The sequence below is a fragment of the Porites lutea genome, chromosome 6 (genome assembly GCF_958299795.1).
Source record: "Porites lutea chromosome 6, jaPorLute2.1, whole genome shotgun sequence".
NCBI classification, from domain to species: domain Eukaryota; kingdom Metazoa; phylum Cnidaria; class Anthozoa; order Scleractinia; family Poritidae; genus Porites; species Porites lutea.
In genome coordinates, this window is record NC_133206.1 from 28562103 (window position 1) to 28585179 (window position 23077).

Genomic DNA, 23077 nt, shown 5'->3' on the forward strand with positions numbered 1-23077 from the left:
AAATGTGTGTCACTGTCTTTTTTCGTCTAGTGTTTTTCTTGATTATTTCCGCAGGAAAAGGTTTACAATGTGGAGTTGAATCAATGTAGCCAAAAAAATTTATTAAAATTCGCACAAGAAAAACACAATTTATAGCTGTCAAGTATCGCTGTATAAACTACGTACCTGTCCAATTTAAAGTTGTAAATTAAAATACGCCAAGATCCGCGGGTTAATGTCGTATCACAATTTAATTCTGGGACCCTCGGTAATGAACCATCCCATCTAAAACCAACTGACTAACTCTATAGTCCCCACATAAAAAAAATCTGCGATTTTTACGACGTGCCTCGAACAATTTCGAATTCCTTATTCGTCAGGAGGTCTAAAATTCCCCGCGATTCCACGGCCAGCTTTTGCGCTTCGAAGAAACATTTTTTTAAGGCTCGACTGATAAAAAAGAATTTTCGGACATTTTTTCCTGAAATAGTGGACTCAGTCCGTGGCTAAGAATCCCGCCCGGGCTAAGAATGTTGCAATGCGAACGCACAGAATAGCCCCAGGACAATGTAATGTTCGCTGTTACTAACGTTTGCTAATAACAGACAGTGTATTTGTTGTAGTTCAACTTTATCCTTGGTTTAAATTTCATTTCCCTTTGTTTTGAGTTGTAATGGATGATCATCAGGCGCGGATCTAGGAAAAATACTGACCGACTTCCTAAAGGAGCACCGAAGGTGCAAGCCTCCAGGGGGTCCGGGGGCAGGCTCCCCCAGGACATTTTTTGGATTTTAGCTCCTTAAAGTCCCCTTTCCTGGGTTTCCGAGTCATTCAGACAAGATATTTTAGAAAGTGTTATTAATTGCGGGCGACAAGAGGAGCCCGCAATCCTAATCCCCAGGTTGTTATTACGAATACGTCGCATCCAGCAATTTGTTTGGACCTCCACTAAGAGTGTATGAAATGCACATAATTTGATAACGCGAGTTTGAACCTTCTATCACTCGTAATCTGTTCACGCGTGGTTTGACTTTCTGCCACGTGAAACTTACGCAAAGCACAGCGCTGGAGCGAAAGCGTTTTGACCTTCGATCGTTGTCGCCCGCACTCCGTAACCTTCGCTTATTACTAGTTATTAAAAATATATTTATCATGAAAACCGGACCGATTTCCGTAAATCGATGGAAATCGATGTGGATCTGCGCCTGATCCTGACTTTGAACTGACAGGAAAATAAAATTTAAACCAAGGATGAAATTGAACCACAACATATACAGTTGTCCATGTGCGTCAAACTTTGGTAAACGGCCACCTCCCATAAGCGACCACCCATCCAAAAACACCTAAATCTTCCCAGTCAAAGCCCTATAATTAGAGCCTCTTGTAAACGACCACCTCTCAGGCGACCGCGATCACTTTTGGGGCTGACGGTTTTGTAATTTTCTATTGTTTTTAACCTCTTGTATTAAAGCGTCCACTTGACGCATGGTCTGATCTCTTAATTTGTTCGCTGAATATACTTAATAAGTTAAAGTTTATTTTAAGAACTTCTGGCAACTTGAAACCCAAATATCATAACGTACAGATCATAGCAATTACATGCAATAATTTAGATTCTCCTCCAAAAAGTATATGATTGTCGGAAACCTTTTTCGTACGTTTCTGTGCAAACGTTTCTCTGGCCGCCGAAAATGTTCGGGAGGAAAGAATGTTCGCTCGGACTCTTTCGGACCCTTTTCGCCAACTTCCATTTTCGCACATTTTTGCCGCCAAAACGCGCGGCTGCACGATGATTTCCCGCCCTTTACGACTTAGTTTTTGATCATGCTTTTTTTAGCTTCTTCTGTCGATCACTTTGTTGGGTTCCTCTTTGCTTTTTTTCTTTCTTTGTTAGAGCATTTTTCATAGCGCTCAGGCTCAAGCAGAAAAGGCAAGTTCCTCTGGAAATACTCCTTTGGAATTTTTTTAGAAGAGACAGGACTGGACAAAGAAAAAATAGTAAGAAAAGGGTCAGAAAAGCGACAAATCCGAGGTAAGCTCTTTGAAAGCTACTTTGCAACAAAGCTATTTAAAAGCTAAAAGTAACAAGTTAGTGACTTTTGGAGTTTTCTTTCAAATTTTTGGTTGATTATAGAAAAAAGAAAGAAAAGTATTTTAAGCACAATGGGCCAGTTTAGCCAGGTTTAATGAATAACAAAACCTCGTTCTAGGCCAATTTCAGTTTACCGAACGCTTAATTTAAGTAGCACTTATCGTGAACAATTTCATGAACGCATATGGCTTAGACTATAAAATCATTTGTCTCCCTAAAACAACCCTCTAAGGACTGAGAGATCTGGAGGTCCAAAGATTTCCTAAACCGCGGTCTAAGTTAGACTTCGTTTCATCAGAAACAGTTCCTGCTTTAGAAAAGATTTACTGAAAGAACAACTTGAGTTATTTTTTAAGCTGCCTTTGTCAGCGGCGACGACAGTTTTTTTTTTCTTTTTCATTTAAAGCTTAGAAGCTTTTGTTTTGTCATAATTTTCATAGCTTACTTGAAGGAGACGAGATGGCAACTGCCCAGGCGATAAGAGAGCAAGAAAAGACAGTTAGTGTAAGCCTTTTAAGAGAAACTATTTTTACCTTTCGTGAAAATTCTCCTCAGAAATACTTTGTTACTGTGACCGGGAGGGACTGAAATCTACTTCTTATTCAAAATGGTGGTTGACTTGCAAGCAAACGCAAGAAACTCAAGTCGTTGTTGTTTATTTTTCTTTATTTATGATTAAAAAATATTTTCCTATTTTATTTCTAGTGGTCAAGTATTTTTCCTTCTCAACAAGTGACAGAGCAACAATCAGCTTTGTTTGTGAAGAAGCTTCTTGCAGTTGCTGTAAGTACAGAGGAACAGATCACCAAATGTTTTTAATTTAATTTCTTAAATTTTTTGCGTTATATTCTGATTTCTGAACCACGAAATATTTAAATTTGTTTTCAGGTTTCAAGTATAACTTATCTCAGGTAAGAATTACTTGTTGTTTTTATTGTCTATTATTTTATTAAAATTGGTTAGGTTAAGTTTTACTGAAAATAGTAGACTTGGTAATTTCTTAAGGCTGGTGTGTCTGAGTTTTTTCTTTTTTCGATAGAACCATATTTCCAGAACATGCGTTTGGAGACAGATGCTTAGAAGGTACCAGTCATCACTCAGCTTAGTGAAATACATATAGTCAGTGAACGTGGAACCACTTTTTAACCTGAACTTATTAGTATTGAATAGATACTGACATCCAGCGTTAAAAATACTCAGTGATAGGGTTATATCAGTTGGCTAAGACATTTTTTTTGTGCTTTTGATGCAGATCTGAATTTGAAAATCCTTAAAGATGACAGCACTTGCCCAGGTGCATGCCAAGTGATACAGTGGTGAGGATAAATACATATTTTTTCCGACACACACAATGCAGCTGTGTAATATGCAAACTTGTCCAGCTTATAATATAATGTCAGTAGGCCAGACAAAGACTCTGGTAGTATTTTTTTAGCATCAGTTGATAAAGACTGGTAGCATATAAATCCATCACCCTGGTAAAATTTCTTACAAGTACGTACTGAAGAGTTTTGCTGGACATGTATATTGAGTGTGTGGTTGTTAATAGATCTGAATTATATGATCATAAACCCGTGACCACATCATAAGGATCCAACACACCTAGGTCTTTTACCTTGCCTAGTAAGCCTACCTTTTTTCAACTGGATTGACATATACCTCTGCAGTTACTATAGCTGCCCTGAATGTCAGCCTCAAATACCTTCAACATCATTATTTATGTATTGTCTTCAGTTTATGGCAACTTTGCTGTGAATTTTGTGTACATAGTTCCATGTGACTCTCTCAATAAAGTAATGACTTTCATAGATCTGGCCAGGTTAATGTTTAAATGTTGCAATGTGGATAGCACTATTCACTGGATAAGTCATTATACACCTGATGAGTTTAAGGAAAACTGATTGCATTGCTCATTGGAATCATACTAGTGATTTCAAATTGAACTTGCACTGTGTGCTCATCCAATTCTAGAATCACTTGTATGATTTCAGACCAAATAGCACTCCACTCAGTTCAATTACCATTATAAATAGAGAATTAACGAGTGGCTATCATAATCCACCTTTTTAACAACTCACCACTTTTGTACAGAGTTTTACACTTGCAGCTGATTCAGTGAAGTCACACTTATGCATTCTATATTTTTTGATAAATAAATACATATTATCAGTGGTAATGTTGTTGTATGTTTTTATATTTTCTGTTAAACAGGATAAAAGGTTGCTTTGATGCTCTTGATAAGAAATATGTAAGTTTTTACTGATGTTTCAGTTAATAATTCGAGGAGCTCATAACCTGATACTTAGTCCATGCAACAGCATTTTCACAGATCAGGGCCGGGTTGTTCAAAGCAGGGTTAAGATAATCCAAGGTTAGTGCGAAATTTGAATTTAGAGATGAAAGCTTAAAAAGCAAATTCAGTTTTATCCTTTTTACCTACAATTTAATGATTGGATGCTCTAAAAAGAATGGAGAAAATTATGCGGGAAAAAGCTTTTGAACAACAAAAAAAGAAACCCGGGTTAAAATTTAACCCTGAGTTAGTGCTAATCGGCCTTCGAACAACTGGGCCCAGTTCATTTTTCACATAATTTTTTAGTCCCTTTTTTTGTGGAAGTAAAAGCACCATGCAGTGCAATTCATGGTATGATGAACAAAAAGAAAAAGTAGATGCATCAGAAATACTATTTTCTAGCCTCCAGTTGCATGGGCACAACCGATCAGGGCTGCTTGCTCTGGATTATGGGCTCCTGACAATGCCTTGTAACAGTTTGCAAAATTATGTACTTATGCAAAGTCTTATTTTATTCTTTTCTCTTGCCCTTGCAGCTCCGGATGATAGTAATTGGGGTAAGTATTAATTTGCATAAGGTCAACTCTGCCCTGATCTGTCTAATTTGAAGTTTGTAGAATTAAGTGAAATTTGAGTGCTTATTTTGTTTGAAACAGATTTATGGTGATGCAGAGGACCCTGATGTGAGTAATACCTTTCTATTGTACTTGATGATAATAACAAAGAATAATGACAGATTTCACAGAAAATATCTCAATAGCAGAGATACGATTGTCTTTCTTTTCGAGGAAACGTAACAGTATACAAGGCTTTCAAGTTCTGACAGGTGTGGCTTTAAGTTATCTTATTTTGATGAATTTATAATGTTTTTTTTTTTCTTTTAACATGTAGACTGTTATAGAGTCCTACACATTCAAGGTAAGATCTGTTTTAGCTTATACAGCGTAACCTCTCCTTACGGACATCTCTATAATACAGACACCTCTCTATTATGGACAGTTCGTTTGGTCCCAGAAATGCCAAAAATCATACATTCCCTACCTCTATAATACGGACACCTCTGTAAACCGGACACTCGGTTCTGTCCCTTTGATGCCCGTATTGGCCATTTGCACTAAAAGGTCATGTGACATTATTTTTATGAAAATGAAAGTTATATGATTTTGCCTTCAAAAAGCCATTAGTGGGTCATATCTTAAACAAAATAATAGTTTTTTAGTTTTTCAAACCCACACCATTTTCTTGAAATGAGTCCATAGCTGGTCATATGACCAAAATGTGATTTTCAAAACTATGAATTACTTCTTTCTGAACAGAAATTTTGCACTCAAACTTCAAGGAAATTGTTGAAAAGATGATGTTGTAACGTTTTCAGCACATCTGAGAGTAACTATCAAACGTTTAGTTTTGGCCGCCATGTTGGAGGGCAAGAGTATGCCCTCCAACATGGCGGCCAATACAAATCGTACTACTTTGAAATCGTACTACTTCATACTACTCTACTTTAAATCATACTACTACTACTTTCATACTACAACTTGTCTCTTTCGCTCAGAAACATAGCGGTATTCAATGAAATGCTGACGCACACCGTCTAATTGTTTGAAAATATGCATTTCTATTGCACGTACTCAATCAAACCGAAAATACTGTCAATGGTTACTGGTTACTGGTTACTTTCTGAAAATCGCAAAAGTTAATTCCCAGCAAGAAAAACCAATCTGTCCTGATCGCAAAAATTAGTTCCCGCAAAACAACAGCAAAAAATACCAATCCGAAAAAAATAAACTCTCGCAAAAATTTCGTGCCACACGGTACAAACACTTTGCAATTCTTAACAACACTAGAGAAGTGGTTGAGGCACTTGCTTCTCTAGCAATTTTCTTGTGTTCTTGAATTTCCCGCGCGTATATATAACCAGAAGCATATCATGAACCCTGTTCAGGTTTTATGCTGTCGGTGAAGAATTAAACTCAATTATTATTTTCTTCCATAGTTTTCTTACATGGACAAGGAAGTCAGTATCTTCAGGTATTTTAAATAATATTGCTTTTAAAAAAACTTCTGTTTTTCAAAATAAAAAGTGCGTCAAGGCTTTAACTGCATTTGTTCTTTCTTGTGCTTAGGAATGGAAATAAAATCGCAAGTGCCCACACAGAAAGAGATACTAAAAAGGCAACGATACGCTTGCTAAGGTATGTCTTTTACTTTATATAGCCCGTTTTAGTGGATTCGTGGCCAGGAAAAATTTGTTTAAAGAGCTCCTGAGTAAACTATAAAAGCAACGGAGTCGACACTCTTTACAATGTCAATGACTGAAACAGTAAATGGCCATGGTTAGTACAGCCAAAAGAATTGGAGAGTAATTAAAGGAATAATTGCATTTTCCTTACAGAACGATCATTCTCCTCAGTCAAACTCTGTCCTCACTGCCAGGTAAGTCCTAATGCTTTTTTCAACGAAACAAAAGCGCATGCCATAGACCAACTCTTTTGCTCAAAGTAGTAAGAAACTAAAAGAGAAGTTTCCATAATTTTTTTGTTCTGATTAGACCTAACAACATAGCCAGTGACCTAAAACAATAGAAAGCAATACAGTAACTAAATAAAAATGTCCCTTACATGCCAATGGTACGCTGATTTTGTGTTTTCAGTGTGACTGTTATAGTTTTCACAGATTTTAAGAACCTCATGCTTTTTTTAGATGACGTAATGATGACAATGAAATTGCTGTACTATGACGAGGGTGAGTAAAACTGTCTGGCGCTGGCTTTCCTTGTGGGTTGTATGTTACGTTTGCAGGTTTTTGAGTAGCACTTTTTCCTTATGGATATATCGTTATTACTGTGAAGGCCCTTCGCATCGACCACACCGTTATCACGACCACCACTTGGATTAGCCTTGTTCATCAAACGATAAATCAAATGGTCATCATGCTTGGTGTCTGAATGAAAAGTAATGATTAACCCAACGTATCGTCTTTTATCTTAATTTATTAAAGTTCCCAATTTTGCATTAAACTAACGCTGATATACGTGATATCATGCAGAAAGTAAGAATAAAATCAGACTTGTCACTCGGTCATAAGAGCTATAAGTGTCTTAATATGACGCAAACCCGTTGATAATATGACCAAATTTTCATGGTCCCTCGCTGGTTAAGTGTTCTGCCGGGTATACTACAGGAGCTATGGGCTATTATCTTTCCTTTTTGTAATGATAACATTCACTGTTACGTATATTCACCATTGTATTATTTAGTTATCAACAACAACAATTCTAACGTCAGTGTGTTGTTTACTAGTTACACCCCCTGATTATGAACCACCAGGCTTCAAGGTATTTATACATTTGACATGTATTTCACTTATATTCATAAGTAAATTGTTCGTAATAAATACTATTTCTATTAAATTTCATTTAGCACACGTCGAACGATGAGTTCAATTTCGTAGACGAGCCTTTGAATATTAAAGTTGGAGATGTATCAACGGTATGTTGTTTTCATTTATTAGGAATTCAGAATATCAACAAACGTTCTCGAAACTAGGGGCAGATAACATCGCCTTCAGATTCAGGATTTATTTTCTAGTTAAAACTTCCTACAATCGAACCTCTCCGCAACGGCCACCTTGGGAACAGAACAATGACCGTGGCTGTTGTGGAGAGGTGGCCGTTATGGGGAGGTAGCCGTCAATGTGACGAATTTAGTTAGGGAAGTACAACATGTTAACCCTTTAAGCGCGAAGAGTGATCAGCATCAAATTTCTCCTTGTAATATCAATGCTTTGTGAAACAGAGTGGTCATGAGAATTATGGACATGATCACACAAGATGAATTTGCTTGATATTTTATCAACTTCTCCTCACTACTTCTGTAGGAAATGAATAGGGTCAACAATTGAGAATTCAAATTTTGATCTTAGGGTTTAAAGGGTTAATTGTGCCAAGTTCATACCTACTGTATCCCATAATGGTAATCCACTTACAATAAGGATGTATAGAGCTAAAATACATACAAAACTTAAATAATTTTTTTTAATCAAAACGTTAACATTACCAAAAGAGTAAGGCTCGCAACATTCGCTATAATTATCGTAGACAATTTATGCTTACTGCAACAGTATTAAATGAGACACAATCAAAACGATAGCCACGATCATCAACGCGCCATGGATCAAATTTAATGGCCATTCCTGACTTCATTCGTCACTCGCTGAAAAAACTGGCCGTTGTCGAGAGGTTATTTTGACAGTTGGGGACGCGCTATGGTGGCCGTTGTCACGTTGTAGAGAGGTAAACAAGAGTCCATGTATGGACTGTCCGCTCGGACGAAAAAAAGTGGCCGTTGAGGAGAGGTGGCTGTTAGTTAAAATGGATATGCCACGAAGATAACCGGTTGTTAAAACAGAATTTTTTCCCTTATACTTACAGTTATGCTAGTGTGACTAATTCAAAGCAATACTATCTGGGTATCTTTGTACTGTTTCAGTCCTGACACTATTTTCTCTTCCTTTCTTTCATGTATTTTTCTGGTTTTGAAACATCTGCAGCCATTTCATACGTAAGTATTTAAGTTAAAACGAAGTGAGTCGTGTCAGTATCATGAGATCTACTACACTACTTCAGCGAGTGTTAGGTTATACCCTTTCTACCTTCACAGAGTAAAGCTGCGTATTAAAACGGACTGCCAGCAGTTTGACATGAAAGAGGACGTCATTGAGGAAAATCACAAACAAGCCGATAACATTGATCTGGAACCTGTAAGCAGTCCTTCAAATGAAACTAATTCACCAGATCTCGCTCCCGAGCAAGCGAATCCAAGTAAGGTATTGCTGATTACTTTATGTCGATCAGAAGTGTTTTGCCCAGGCTTACTCCAGTTATTATGAAACGTCGTGTTTATTCATCTATGTCCAGGTCAACTAGGATGAGAGACTGCTGAGACTGATAGTAACAAATGACGTAGGCATACGCGTGTGTGCGAGTTTCCCTGGTATATGACTTACTGTAAAATTAACATGTTTTGATTTGCAGAACATTGATTGCTATAACCAACTCTTGTTTTATGTTTGTCGGCAAAGCCAGTCGACAGCCTTGATATCTGGCATGATCATGATGATAGTCGCATCATATCTCACTAATGAGCTCTAAACATAGGTAATACCAGTGGCTTCATGTTCGTTTAGCTTTATACGAGAATGATCCTTTTATTTTCCTTTTTAGTCACCAGTTGAGAATGACCAGGAAAAAGGAGGTATTACAGAGAAGAAGGGAGGTAATAACACTACTTATTGTACTTTGATTCCGTTCACTCTCGTGGTGGTTAGATTTTTTTTATTTTGAGCGATAAAGCTCTAAGAGAGAGGTATAGGAGGGGGAAGCCTTCCTCCCCTCCTCCTCATGAATCGAGACTTTCTAAAAAATAAGAGGCGATTTTTTATCCTTGTTTTAGAAATGGAAGATATGGATTGCGACAAAGTGCATGCAGGTACAGCATGTTGCATGCTTCTTCTTATTCGCTTTTGCTTAGTTGTTTATTATTTTTTTCATGACGTTTATGATCGACAATTAAAATTCGTACCGTCGATCATTGTTTGAACAGTTTAACATATTCTTTTCATCAAATAAACCCAACAGATCAGCCAGCAGAGGATATCGAGCAGGAAAACCGAGTCAAGTGCCCCTGCGGAGATGATGAGGTATGACAGACGTTTAAAGACTACTTCTTTCTTAGCTTTGCACAATATATTTTTTCAATTGACAAGTCGCTGTGACCGCGCATATCAGAGGGAGAACAAACGTTTTTCTTTTATGACTGTGTAATGCTGCGGCAAAGTCCTCCAACGATAATTCATTTCAGAGAGCCTTAGGACAGGCTCATTTTCATGGTTGGCAATCAATAATATCCTTCCCCTGCCTCCTCACTCGATCGACTGCTTAAAACCTTGCACTGGTAAGGTTTTGGGTTAATATGGTACGGTTTTATGCCTCGGCTCCAACTCTGAGAACTTGATTAAGGTAGAACTTTTCCAACTTAGGATGAAGGCTTGATGATACTCTGTGGAGTTTGTGATACCTGGCAGCACGCTGTGTGTTTCGATGTCTTAAAGCAGGAAGAGGCGCCACAATTTCATGTTTGTGTTGATTGTGCCAAGGTAAGACTCTCAACGAAGGTTGAACGTTGTTGCCTTTTGTTTAGCAAGTATCTTCAACGTTTAACATAGACTATCTTTTTACCTTTGTTTAGGGTGAATACAGTGGTAAATGTACGGATCTTTCTTTGGCCAACCTTAACAATATTGCCCTACAGGTGAAAAAAAATATATATATATATATATTAAACTTATCATTAGTTCTTTTTTTGTCTCTTTAACCACTGTAAAGTACCATTATTCTACTGTCGGCCATAAGGGTAGTGCAGGTGTTCAATAATCATTCAGTGCCGGACTGTTCTTTCACTTTTAAATTAAAATGTGCTGTAGTAACTATGACTAAATGCGCTTTGCAAACGGCTACAGGGGTCTGCCAGCAGCTTGTACAGACAACTCTTAGCAATTTCTCTAGCACGAGTAGATGGTTGAGTGTGCTACCAAATGGAGTATAAGCGGCATACGAGTAAAAAAGACTAGCAGTGCATCTTTATTTTATATTTCTGGTCCAACATTTAGTTTTAACCGTTGTATTTATGTTTATTTTTTTAAATGAACCGGTTGTATCAAATGTTAGGCTACTTGTCTGTGGAGAAGAACCTTACTTGCCTGTAGAGAGTTGAACAGGATACTGCCCACTACTTTGGCACGCTCTCTCAGTGAGTAAATACTCAGTTATTACAACTATTCCAGTTTGATTGGATTAAACAAACATTTTAATCACTGTAAAAATTGATACTCATTCACTGATGACGCTTTTAGATATAGAAATGAGCACCGCACAAGGTCTGGTTAAACGCTTGGAGAAAGAAGGATATATAAGAAGCACTCTGAAAGGAAAGAGGTAACTATTATTAATTCAGAGTGTGTCATTCATTTTCTGGCCTGTTACAGGGAGGTAATCCCTTGACATCCCTGCGGGCCTGTAAAGTATACGTAGGACCCCGCGTCTTCAGTGCTGTGAAAGCCCCGATGAAACGCGCCCTAACAAAAGCACGAGAGCATATAAGCTGCGTCTTTTAACGGTATAATATTTTCAATTGATTAGCCGAAGTTTGTTCACTTTTCAGGCTTGGAAAAGTTGTCAACAAAAAGAAACTGCAGTCAGAGGGCTTCCAGAAGTATTTCAGAAAAAGAATTGCAGAACTAGAATCTGCTGAGCCTTCACAGGCGGCTGTCCAACAAGAAAAAAAGGCAGTGGATGGGGTATGTACAACTAACTAGAGTAGTCTCATTAAACATGTCATGATCTTTCTCCATTGTTCATATGATTTTAAACGGTCTGATTACAACAACGTCGTTTCTGTTTAATGACAGCTAGAGAACATAACTCAGCAGTGTTCCAAGATGGATGTATCCGGAAAAAAGCAGTTGTCCAAGAAGGTGATTCGTCTATAAGCTTCTCCTCTGTCTTTTTCTCTCTTTTTCCGAGTGTAAATAGACTGCGCGGCAGGCGTCGAAAGAGGTAGGGGAGCAGGAGAATGCGGAGGGGATTTTAACTCTTTCCCCTTACCTACCCCTCCCCTTTTTACGCCTGCCACGCAGGTTAGGAGAGTGACTAGCAACGGACTTGCCATGCCATTGGTTCGTGATGGTAGGCTTCTTAAGAGTCGTATCCAAAGATGTGTCTTTATTTGTTTTTAGCAATGTAAGCGCTGATTCTAAGACCGAAAGGAACGAAACATTTCGAACAATTTGAGACTTGTATATGGAACATTATAGGTAAAATCCAGACTTGCATGTAAAGGCAAACAACGTGATGTAACTGGAAAACAAGAAACTATATATTTAAAAAAATCAGCCTGACTGATTTTCATTTTTTAATTTATTTATGTTTTAATATAGTTGGCGAAAAAGCAAGGAGAGCCAAGAAGTGTCAAGAGAGCTATATCAATGAAAGATGAGGTCAGTATGATTTTCTAACAAACAAGAAAAGAAACTCGATTCAAATAGAAGCATATTTACGAGCAACAAATGTTTTTTCTTTCCACGTCTTTCAGGCAACAGAGTTTGAAATTTCTGACAGTCAGGAACAGGGTTTTGACGACCTTCCGTTATCCAAAAGAAGAAAAGCAAGCATTGCAAGGAGTCCAATTCTAGTTTGACACAATCATTACCAGTATTTATTCAAATGATTTTCAAAGCAAGAAACCTCAGACTTAAGAGCATCCGGCCTTAAATTTCACCCATATTTGCGAGCAACTCTTTAAGTTTCAAGCTATTTTTACTGACCAATGTCAGCAATTATTGCGAGGGACGATTAATGTTTTTATAATTAAAAATATCAAGAAATTTAAATAGCAACTTTTGAAATTTAGGTAGCCGCTCTTGGATTTTTGGCAATCATTTAGCAACTTTTTGGCATTCCAGTGAGCATGCAACCTTCAAGCATTTAACGAGCACAATCGGGACAGAAGGTATTTAGAGTACAAAGATACTTGTAATAAGTGGTCCTTATCGTTATCACATAATTAAACTTGTCAACATTCAGTGATATGACTCAGGGGTGATATCAGTAGGGCGGTAGTCTCAACTGATTCATGGGCTCTCTTTAACACCCCCCGCCCCTTCTTCCCAGTTTTGCCTCAATTTTCTGAGCCGACTTTCTTTTTTCGTTCCTAACCCATATGCCTTTTAGAGGCGAAACGTTTGCTTTTAATAATAAAAAATTAACGGCTAGTCAATTCTACCACAGCTTTTATTGAGCTTTTTGTCTACATCTACTAACAATACTGAAAATTGCCTCCGCCCTTCTGTGTCCAATGATCACAGTCGATCGGGCGCATTTCCTTATTGTGTCCTCTCAGGTCAACCACGATTCTACATATTGAGAATGAAAAAACAAATTACTGTCATCATCATTATGTGTAGATTTCTAGTTTATTGATAAAAATTTTGACCTACAAATTAGTTGCTAAATCACTTTGGATAGGCAAATAACACAAAACAACTCTTTCTCTCGTCTTCCAGTTCATTTTAGGGTTCTAAAGCTTTACTGTAGAAAAGGCTTCCTCCATAGCTCATTCTAAGGTAGTTTTCTGTTTTCGCGATTGGATATCAACGACCTAAATAGACCTCAGTATAAGTGCAAGTACAATGTCCTTTAAGATGAGCGAGTTTATCACTGTTATATCAACATACATGTACCTTTCGTCCCACGTTTTTTGCGAACGTGCCAGTGCCTACAACGTTTCCTGGTGGGGAATAGCGTGCCACTATGTAGGTTTCCCGTCCTCTTTTCTGAATCGCACATCCCAATTTAGTGGTGCCTTTCCAAACCACCTGCCAATAAAAACGTTTAAAATTCAGCACGAGTACAGTTTGTGTGAGATCGCAATCGAGTGCTTTGTTTCATGACTGTAGTTTCTGAATTTCATTTTATTTACGGTGTTTAATATCTTTGCCGTGATATAAAGCTGTATGTTTCAGTAGTCTTGAATCAACTCAAGGTTTTTTGAAAGTTAAGCATATATAACATTCATCAGCTTTTGACTTCAAATTTAGTACCATGAATTACATAACTGGCTTAATGCTTGAGAGGTGAGGGTTTGCCGTATCCGTTGCATTTCTTTCAAATATTGCTCGCATTTCAGATTGAACTGATAATTTCAGCGCTTTTTCGGCTATTATACGTGCAGCGAATTACGCATTCATCCCACTTAACCAACCAGACATCCTTCATTTATATTCACATTAGTGTTAGCATAAATTGTCGGTAGTTATTTTGCAAGCTGCTTCCAATTCGATATGGTCAGTAATAAATTTTGAATTGAGCGAGCAATACACAAGCTTACCTGCGTAAAATGTCCAGTGGCCATACTAAATCCAGGATGGTTGTAATTGTAGAGTCTTTCTTCATTGTACCTTAATTAAGTGGAGAACAGAAAACCACAGGTTATGTATTATTTCAGATGTATGTATCCAGACATTCCTGAGATTTCAACTGCGACCCTCCGATCACTTTTCGGGCTCAACATGTTTCTTCACTTTGATCTAAGATGGTAAAGGAGCTACGTCACGGTTTGTGCATCTTTGTTGTTTCTAATCCGTGTCAGTCTCTTCCATCCTTAACCATCCTTGCTCTGTTATGGTTTATTATTATTTCTTTAGTGTTTTTCTATCTTCGTAAACTACTACTTTCAGGTTTCGTTCAAGTGACAGCCTGGCCAAAATAACTCAAAATACCATGACTGGGCTCCATTAATTTTTTTAAGTGTTTCCAAGTGGCGGGTTATAATGGGTTATAAGTAGGTTATTAGTAGTTTTTGTAACCAGAACAAAAAAAAAACATTGTAGAAGCAAAGTAAATACATAGTTACTTTTGACGAGACAAACGAATGTTTCGGCTCCATGTTAGCAAATTATATGCGGCTATGTTCACACTTGGTGTCAGAGCACGGTGCCTGAGTACGATTCTCGCTGAGCACTAATGTGAACACACCTTTTTCCAAGTTCTCACACCAGAACAAGGGGAAAATTTCCGTGCCTGGGTGCAAGGTCTCGACCTTGTACTCGGGCACTTGATGGTACTTTGATACTTGGAGTATTCGTACCAAGTGTCCAAACTATTTTGTACCAATGCTCGGGTACTAAGTGTGCAGGACACAGCCTAAGATTAGTTAGATTATGCAAGGCACTTACCAAGCGTCCACTGCTTCTTTGTATGACGCATCTCCGCCGGATTTGAAAAGGTTTTCTCCTTCACCAGTGTTCTTTGCATGTTCAAATGTGTTTGTGGCCGCCAGGTGATTAGCCCAGGCCTGAGCATGTTGAGCCAAGGTGGCATCCCAGACCAGCGCTCGCGCCCCATGCTGAGCACGCCAGTAATTGTGGACTTTTAAGCAGGCGTTTTGCACTTCTTTTTAGAAATAAATACATATCATAATCAGATTTCGCAACTAAATGTTAAGAATTAGCCAATAGGAAGGCACACGAATCAGTCGTAGATGAATGGTGGGAAAAATTAATTCTAGCATTCAATATCTTCAAACTTGAGTTTAGTTGACATAGTCACGTAGGAACTGAAAAACAAAGCCTTTTTGAAACATTAACAAACAGTGTGATACATCTATCAAACAACGGACTCTGCCTTTCTCTCTGCCCGGTTGGGGTTTGATTTTTTTGGGGGAAGAAGGGATTGCGACGGTGACTTAGCTTCGGGTGGGTGTTTGCCGCTGGGACTCTTAAACCTTTACCCTTTAGGGACATGTCAGAAATTAGCAGGGGGGGAGGGGGTGAGAATTTTAAATTTGGGTTCGGAAATGAGGTGACCCATCCCTGTAATGGGAGTAAAATTTGCTAACCCTCCCCTTGAGCTTGGCCTAAAATATCATGACCCTACCCGCCTTGTATAAATGATAAAATCTAGTTCTTGCAATACACTAGGGTGAGTCAGTATTATGAAAACTCAAATTATAGTCTAATCTGTTCTTTGTAATGCTGACAGCTGATCACTCGACTCTCCTACTTCTGCCAGGTTTTGTTTTTACCAAAAAACGAACTTTCTTTTTCGTCTGTGGGTGAACCTCTGCATGATCACGGGCGTATATTTGTATGACCCTCCCCCTTTTAACGGCCCATTTTTCATAACCCCTCCCTTTTCTGAGTCTCAAAAAGTTGTGACCTTCACCCTGTTTCCACCCCTTCCCCCCCCCCCCCATACTAATTTCTGACAAGTCCCTTACCAGACCATGTTGAGCAACAATTTTCTATCCCTACTCTAGACTAGAAACCAAAAATATACGTCTTATCCCAGAATTGCTATTTTCTCGAAATTCTGTCACTAACACAGTCAGTTGCTTTTGAATTTGTAGTGATTGTATTTTCATCAAGGTTCAGTTTCATTTTCAAGTGTTAAGAGAAAATCCATCAGAAGTTCGAGTAACTAGTGGACAAAAACTTAGTACCAACATTATTTACACTGTATTACAAACTTCTTTTGAACTGTTTTAAATATCTTCTCAAAAGAAATCATTTCTAACAACACCAAACGTCGAAAACGAATATTGAAGTTAATATGAAACACTTGCAAGTAACTGATGATGAAATGTTGCCTGAGTTTCACGGCACAATTTCTCTGAACGTTGACATTCATTTCCTCGACTTCCCACGATAAATTGTTTTTGGAGTTATTTCAGGCAAATATTTATATCTTAAACTTTAAGAAAATGCAAAAAGGACTGCAATATACTTAAAGTTATTCTGGTACAAGGTTTAATTTTTGTCCACTAAAAGTTGAAATTGCTCGATTTCCTATCGGATTTCGTCCTAATGCTCTATACCCTACTGCAGATTAGGCATCTTTAAATTTCTCTACCCTGCCCTAGACCAAACCTGCTGTAGAACAATACCCAAGTTATCAGTATCGTATTGAAAGTTTTGTTTCAACTCACGTCCTTGTTGGGATGTAGAAGTAGTCCCCTTGGCTGCTGAAACACAAATCAGGTGTAAATTTTAATCGATAATAATCGATTGATTGATTTATTGCTCAGCCCAAATTATAGGGAAAATATCGTAAAGGAGACCTGGGATTATCGATTGACTATAACGTTTAGTTGTAAAAGACAACGGACCTTTTCAGGTTTGTGACTCGAAACATTCATTTAGAAACTTACTACTCAGGCGCGGGTCAATTTGTTAACAGAGGTAAAGCGGTAATTTACTGTAGGTCACTATTTAAATATTCACTGTTGTACATGTATATCATATTTTACTTACATTGGCAGTTATTACAGGTGGCGTAGCAGTGGTCTTGCATGTACGCATAGTATTGGCTCCTTCGATGACAGTAACCTCTATTCTTCCAGTACTGACAATTTCCACGGTTTTGTTTGTCTGCGCGACACCCTGCAAATTGGATGTATTTAAATTTTTTCATTGTGTAAGAGAAAATTCTGACTTGTACAGATTCCTGGGTACCTTTTTAGTATATTCTGTAAATATAATTACACCCACAAAGTTTGTTTTTTAAAATAGGTTTGTATAACACCGGCCACCGTTTTGAAAATCATAACTACATCTACAATTATATTATGGTTTTTATAACTGGAATATCTTAGAAATTAATACTGAAAAAGAGTGATGTTTTAGAAATTGAATTCAAAATCGTCATCAAAGAATTTTTCAACGGTCAAGTTGAAAGCTTGCTTAGGTAACTATCAGCCTGAATAGCTAGTACAGTGTCAGTGGCCTGCAGCTGCCAAGTGTAGTTCTGAAAAGAGCTGTTGTTGGTCACTTTTTTAGAACTACTCTCATCCGGACGATCTCACTATACGAACTACTGATACCCATGACCTCAAACCATTTACCATGTTATATTCTGCTGTTATATCAACTTAAAGTTGATAAAGGTAAATTCACCGCAGAAGCAAACTTGAATTGCCGGATTAGGTGTCGAATGTTAGCCCACTCACGACCAGCAACTAGAGCGTGTAATTCTCAAACTGATTAGTAATTCATTGCGCTTTATAATTAAACAAAGAAAGTTGTGGTCGTAAGGGTGTTTGGATTATGATCTTAGTAGATTTTCAAGTCTTTATTTCTCCGTTTTCTCCTTTCGATCGTTTGAGAGTATAATTCAAGCACTTGCGACAGTTAGAAAAACCTCGAGACTGGTCAAAAGTACTCCGGCCACTGAGCTAGTGCCATAGTGTCAACTTTCTTGTCGGTGTCTGGAAATGTAGTAAAATACGGTCTCTCGTGGTTGACATGTTAGTTACGGACTCACCTTGATTGGCTGCAGTGGATTGTGCTGAAACACAAATCAACTCTATTTTAGCTGATTAAATTTTAAAGGAGCTCTGTCACGAAATTCAGCCAAATTAGGAAATTACAAAATACCCGTTGAGGAGCGGATCCAGGATTTTTTTTAGGAGGGGGTGCACTCGTCTCTTGTTCTACTTCAACAACAATAAACCAGAATACCAGTTGTATTAGAAAACCGCAGGTCATCTCGGGGGGGGGGGAGGGAGGGTGCGCACCCCCTGCACCCTCCCCCTAGATCCGCCCCTGCCGTTAAATTAAGAAAAGACATAAAAATAACCGCTTAAAACTTTAAAGGAAGGTTAAAATAACATAACAGAAACAACAGATGCCAGGGATGGGCAAAACTGAAGAAGATTGAAAGGGATTGAAATTAGGGTTTTGAAAACTGTTCAGCCTAACAGTTTTTCAAAGTTTATCCCTGCTGCTTGCAACTTCAAAAATAATGCTCAGGAGACATAATTGTTTGTCTCGGATCTCTGATTTTGTCATTTACCTGTAATTTCTTTGCTTACTTTAAGTTCCCTACCGATTGAGGTCGAGTAATTGGCAAAATTAAACAAAATGAACTGGACTGCTGTGAAGCAGCCCCTTTAAGAACACTCAACTTTTGATAAGGTGCGAATCACCTTTCACACAATGCAACCGGGATCAAAACATTGAATTTCAGCAGAAGTACCTCAGCTAGCCTGGTTCAGTCACTCAGTTGTTTATACTTTTAACATAAACACATTGGAAGACAGAGTACCGCGAACTTTTGTAAGTCCGTCACGCACTGAGCACAATTTATTGAGGGAAATATAATATTGGATACCTGGGAATATCAATTAACTGTAGCGTAGCTGCAAAAGACAGCAGACGTTGTTTGTGAGTTGAAACAATTAAGACTTATTACTACCTCAGTGAAGGTGAGAACCAGTGGAAAGTACTAGATTATCGCGGTATGCTAAAAACTGCATGATTTTAAATATTCATTGTTGTATATCGTGTATTTTACTTACAGTTGCAGTTAGTACAGGTGGCGTAGCAGTGGTCTTGCATATAAGCATAGTATCGGCTCCTTCGATGACAGTAACCGCTATTCTTCCAGTACTGACAATTTCCACGATCTTGTTTGTCTGCGCGACACGCTGCAAATTGGATATATTTAAATTTGTTCAATGTAAGAGAAAATTCTGATTTGTACAGATTCCCGGCCACCTTTTTAATGTTCTGTAAATATAATTACACCCACAAAGTTTGAGTTTTTCAAAAGGTTTGAATAACACCGGCCACATTGTGGTATTAAAAATCATATCTACAACTGCACTTGTCTTATAGCTTTTATAACTGGAATATTTTAGAAATTAATACTGAAAAAGAGTGATGTTTTAGAAATTGAATTCAAAATCGTCATCAAAGAATTTTTCAACGGTCAAGTTGAAAGCTTGCTTAAGTAACTATCAGCCTGAATAGCTAGTACAGTGTCATTGGCCTGTAGCTGCCAAGTGTAGTTCTGAAAAGAGCTGTTGTTGGTCACTTTTTTAGAACTACTCTCATCCGGACGATCTCACTATACGAACTACTGATACCCATGGCCTCAAACTATTTACCATGTTATGCTGCTGTTATATCAACTTAAAGTTGATAAAGGTAAATTCACCGCAGAAGCAAACTTGAATTGCCGGATTAGGTGTCGAATGTTAGCCCACTCACGACCAGCAACTAGAGCGTGTAATTCTCAAACTGATTAGTAATTCATTGCTTTTAACAAAGAAAATCGTGATCGTGGGAGTGTTTTGATTATGATCTTAGTAGATTTTCAAGTCTTTATTTCTCCGTTTTCTCCTTTCGATCGTTTGAGAATATACTCCAAACACCTGCGACATTTACCAACACGTCAAGACTGGTCAAAAAATGGGTACTTCGCTGAGTGCCATGCATGGTGTCAACTCTCTTCTCGGTGTTTGGAAATGTAGTATGATATACGGTCTCTCGTGGTTGATTCATTAGTTACGAACTCACCTTGATTGGCTGTAGTGGATTGCGCTGAAACACAAATAATCAACTCTATTTTAGCTGATTAAATTTTAACAACACTGAACTTTTGATAAGGTGCAAATCGCCTTTCACACAACTAGGATCAAAACGTTGAATGTAAACAGAAGTATTTAAGCCTGGTTGAATCACTCAGTTGTGCATACTTTTAACATATTATACATTGGAAGACAGAGTACCGCGATTTTTTTAAGTCCATCGCCCAGCACAATTTATTGGGAGAAATATCATAATGGAAACCTGGAAATATCAATTAACTGTAGCGAAGCTGCAAAAGCAGCAGAAGTTATTTGTGACGCGAAACAGTTAGGGACTTATATATTACTACCTGAGAGTGAAAACCAGTGGCAAAGTACTGGATTATTGCGATATGCTAAAAACCACATGATTTAAATATTCACTGTTGTATATCGTGCATTTTACTTACACTTGCAGTTAGTACAGGTGGCGTAGCAGTGGTCTTGCATATACGCATAGTATTTGCTGCTACGATGACAGAAACCGCTATTCTTCCAGTACTGACAATTTCCACGATCTTGTTTGTCTGCCCGACACGCTGCAAATTGGATATATGTAAATTTGTTAAATGTAAGCAATGGGCTAAATACAGGATCTAGCTCATTATCAGAATATTCACAATATGTCATGTATTTTACTTACTAGTACTTCTGCAGTTACTACAGGTGGCGTAGCAGTGATCTTGCATATACGCATAGTATCTGCTACTTCGATGACAGAAACCGCTGTTCTTCCAGTACTGACAATTTCCACGATCTTGTTTGTCGGTGCAAGCTACAAATTGAAAATTTTTTAATAAATTTTTCCAATAATGTGAACAAACTGTCAACAGGAAACAATTTTGGAACTGGGATAACGGTAATTCCTTTTCTGGAAACAACTTTGGTTTAACTCAATGTTGAATGAAAATGTTTACACAAGTCATACATGTATTACATTACAAATAGTGTAATTCCCAAGGAATCTGTAGTCATTACACTGTCCTTGAAATTTTCTTATGAAAAAGGAAAACAACCCTGGTACACAGAAATTAACAGTAACGCCATCTAAACATCCGCAAGATTGGGGTCTTTTTGTTAAGTTTTGTTGTGGAATTTACCTACCAGCTCTTTTTTCCAAATATTTCTCTAAAGAGACATCCGCAGGTTTCTCTTGAGAGACATCCGTAGGTTTCTCTTGAGGGAAATCCGCAGGTTTCTCTCGAGGAACATCCGCAGATATGTCTTGAGGGACATCCCCAGGTTTCTCCTCAGAGACATCCGCAGGTTTCTCTTGAGGGACTTCCACAGGTTTCTCTTGAGAGACATCCGCAGGTTTCTCTTGAGAGACATCCGCAGGTTTCTCTTGAGGGACATCCGCAGGTTTCTCTTGAGGGACATCCGCAGATATGTCTTGAGGGACATCCCCAGGTTTCTCCTGAGAGACATCCGCAGGTTTCTCTTGAGGGACATCCGCAGGTTTCCCTTGAGAGACATCCGCATGAGTTGTTGGCTCTGGAATTAAGCCGCGTGGGGCGGCATCACAGCTGACTTGAAATGCAACCAGGAGTAAAACAATAGCGAAGGTGTACATCGTTCTTGGTATATCCCTGATTTGCGAAAAATAAACTTAGAACTTAAGTGATACATGACTGACCACGTTTTACATGAACGCTTCGGTAAATAATAACAGCAATATATAACACTGAAATAGTCAAGCGTCGTGCATGTGACCTATTTAGGCGCACTAGTATGTCAGGTTGTTTTGACATCAATCTATACCAGAATGACAAAAACTGATTCAATACTTCAGCATGCACTGTGCTTCCCTTGGAATGGAGACTCGCGTCGGGTACAGTTAAATGCGTACACGAGAAATGCACGACACACAATCAGGACAGGGCAATAAAGATTTTCACTTATAGTCAGTTCCATTTGAAGGACAAAAGTATAACACCGTTAGCTGGAGAAGGCGAACAAAAAGACGTTGCTGCAAAGCAGTTCTTTTAATATTAAGTGGCGTGCAGTGTTGCATATCAAAACTTGATGAAAAGACAGCCATTAAAGAAATTTGTGAATTAGTTATATCTATAGCCCTTGAAAAATGTAAAAAAGAATGCGGTATTGTTTAAATTATTCTGGTACAAGGTTTTTGTCCACTGAAAGCTAAAATTACTCAATTTCCTCATGGATTCCGTCTTAATCCTTTTTTGCAGCCTAAAAGCCCGCGCTTTTCGCTACTAGGGGGTAACTATAGCCTGGTAGTAGCTCAACCAATCAGAACGCAGCATTGATAATAGACCACTAGTTGGATTTTACTAAATACTTATATACGTACTTCAGAAAAGCAACTTGGAATTGCAAAAAGGTTTTCAAAAGTGTACATCAAGTAAGCAGGTAGTTATTTACGGCTTGGAAGTCGGTTTATTTCTTCGCTTCAATCGACAATCCCATTCAGTGGACAACAGACGGATACGTGTACACCAGGAACTCACAACACAAAATCAGTGTACGGCAATGACGAGTGCTCGTGAATTTTTACTTTTTTAAAAAACGCAGAAAAATCTATATATTCGCTGGGTAAGATGTGCGTCTTGGTTGTTCTTTAAAAGTTCGACCGCGTAGCACTTGTTGTAGAAAAGAAGTTGCTGAAAGGTCTGCACCATTCATACGTAGCTACGACCAATCAAACAAGTGAAAATAAAACAGTAACTGGGATTTGGAATTGGGCTTGATTAGACAGAAAAATGAGCACTTTGACCCTACAAG

General features: G+C 38.2%; 2 protein-coding genes and 1 pseudogene across 2 annotated transcripts; 2 read left to right on the forward strand and 1 right to left on the reverse strand.

The window, feature by feature from the left end:
* The first annotated feature begins 1832 nt into the window (after window positions 1–1832).
* On the forward strand, window positions 1833–8267 carry LOC140942124 (HORMA domain-containing protein 1-like). Its single transcript, XM_073391102.1, has 17 exons — window positions 1833–2011; window positions 2512–2575; window positions 2777–2854; window positions 2960–2982; window positions 3111–3154; window positions 3324–3387; window positions 4283–4319; window positions 4901–4921; window positions 5021–5047; window positions 5256–5282; window positions 6361–6395; window positions 6491–6559; window positions 6760–6800; window positions 7068–7109; window positions 7667–7701; window positions 7787–7855; window positions 8244–8267. The coding sequence occupies exons 2-17, from the start codon at window positions 2531–2533 to the stop codon at window positions 8265–8267; spliced, it is 681 nt and encodes a 226-aa protein (XP_073247203.1). The 5' UTR covers window positions 1833–2011; window positions 2512–2530.
* A 730-nt stretch (window positions 8268–8997) lies between these two features.
* Window positions 8998–12718, forward strand: LOC140941741 (uncharacterized). Its single transcript, XM_073390754.1, has 12 exons — window positions 8998–9191; window positions 9589–9640; window positions 9818–9853; window positions 10003–10064; window positions 10404–10520; window positions 10613–10675; window positions 11092–11173; window positions 11277–11358; window positions 11585–11720; window positions 11832–11897; window positions 12360–12419; window positions 12515–12718. Exons 1-12 carry the CDS (start codon window positions 9066–9068, stop codon window positions 12617–12619), a joined length of 987 nt encoding a protein of 328 aa, XP_073246855.1. The 5' UTR covers window positions 8998–9065; the 3' UTR covers window positions 12620–12718.
* Window positions 12719–13077: 359 nt separating this feature from the next.
* On the reverse strand, window positions 13078–21958 carry LOC140942126 (uncharacterized; annotated as a pseudogene).
* Window positions 21959–23077: the final 1119 nt, after the last annotated feature.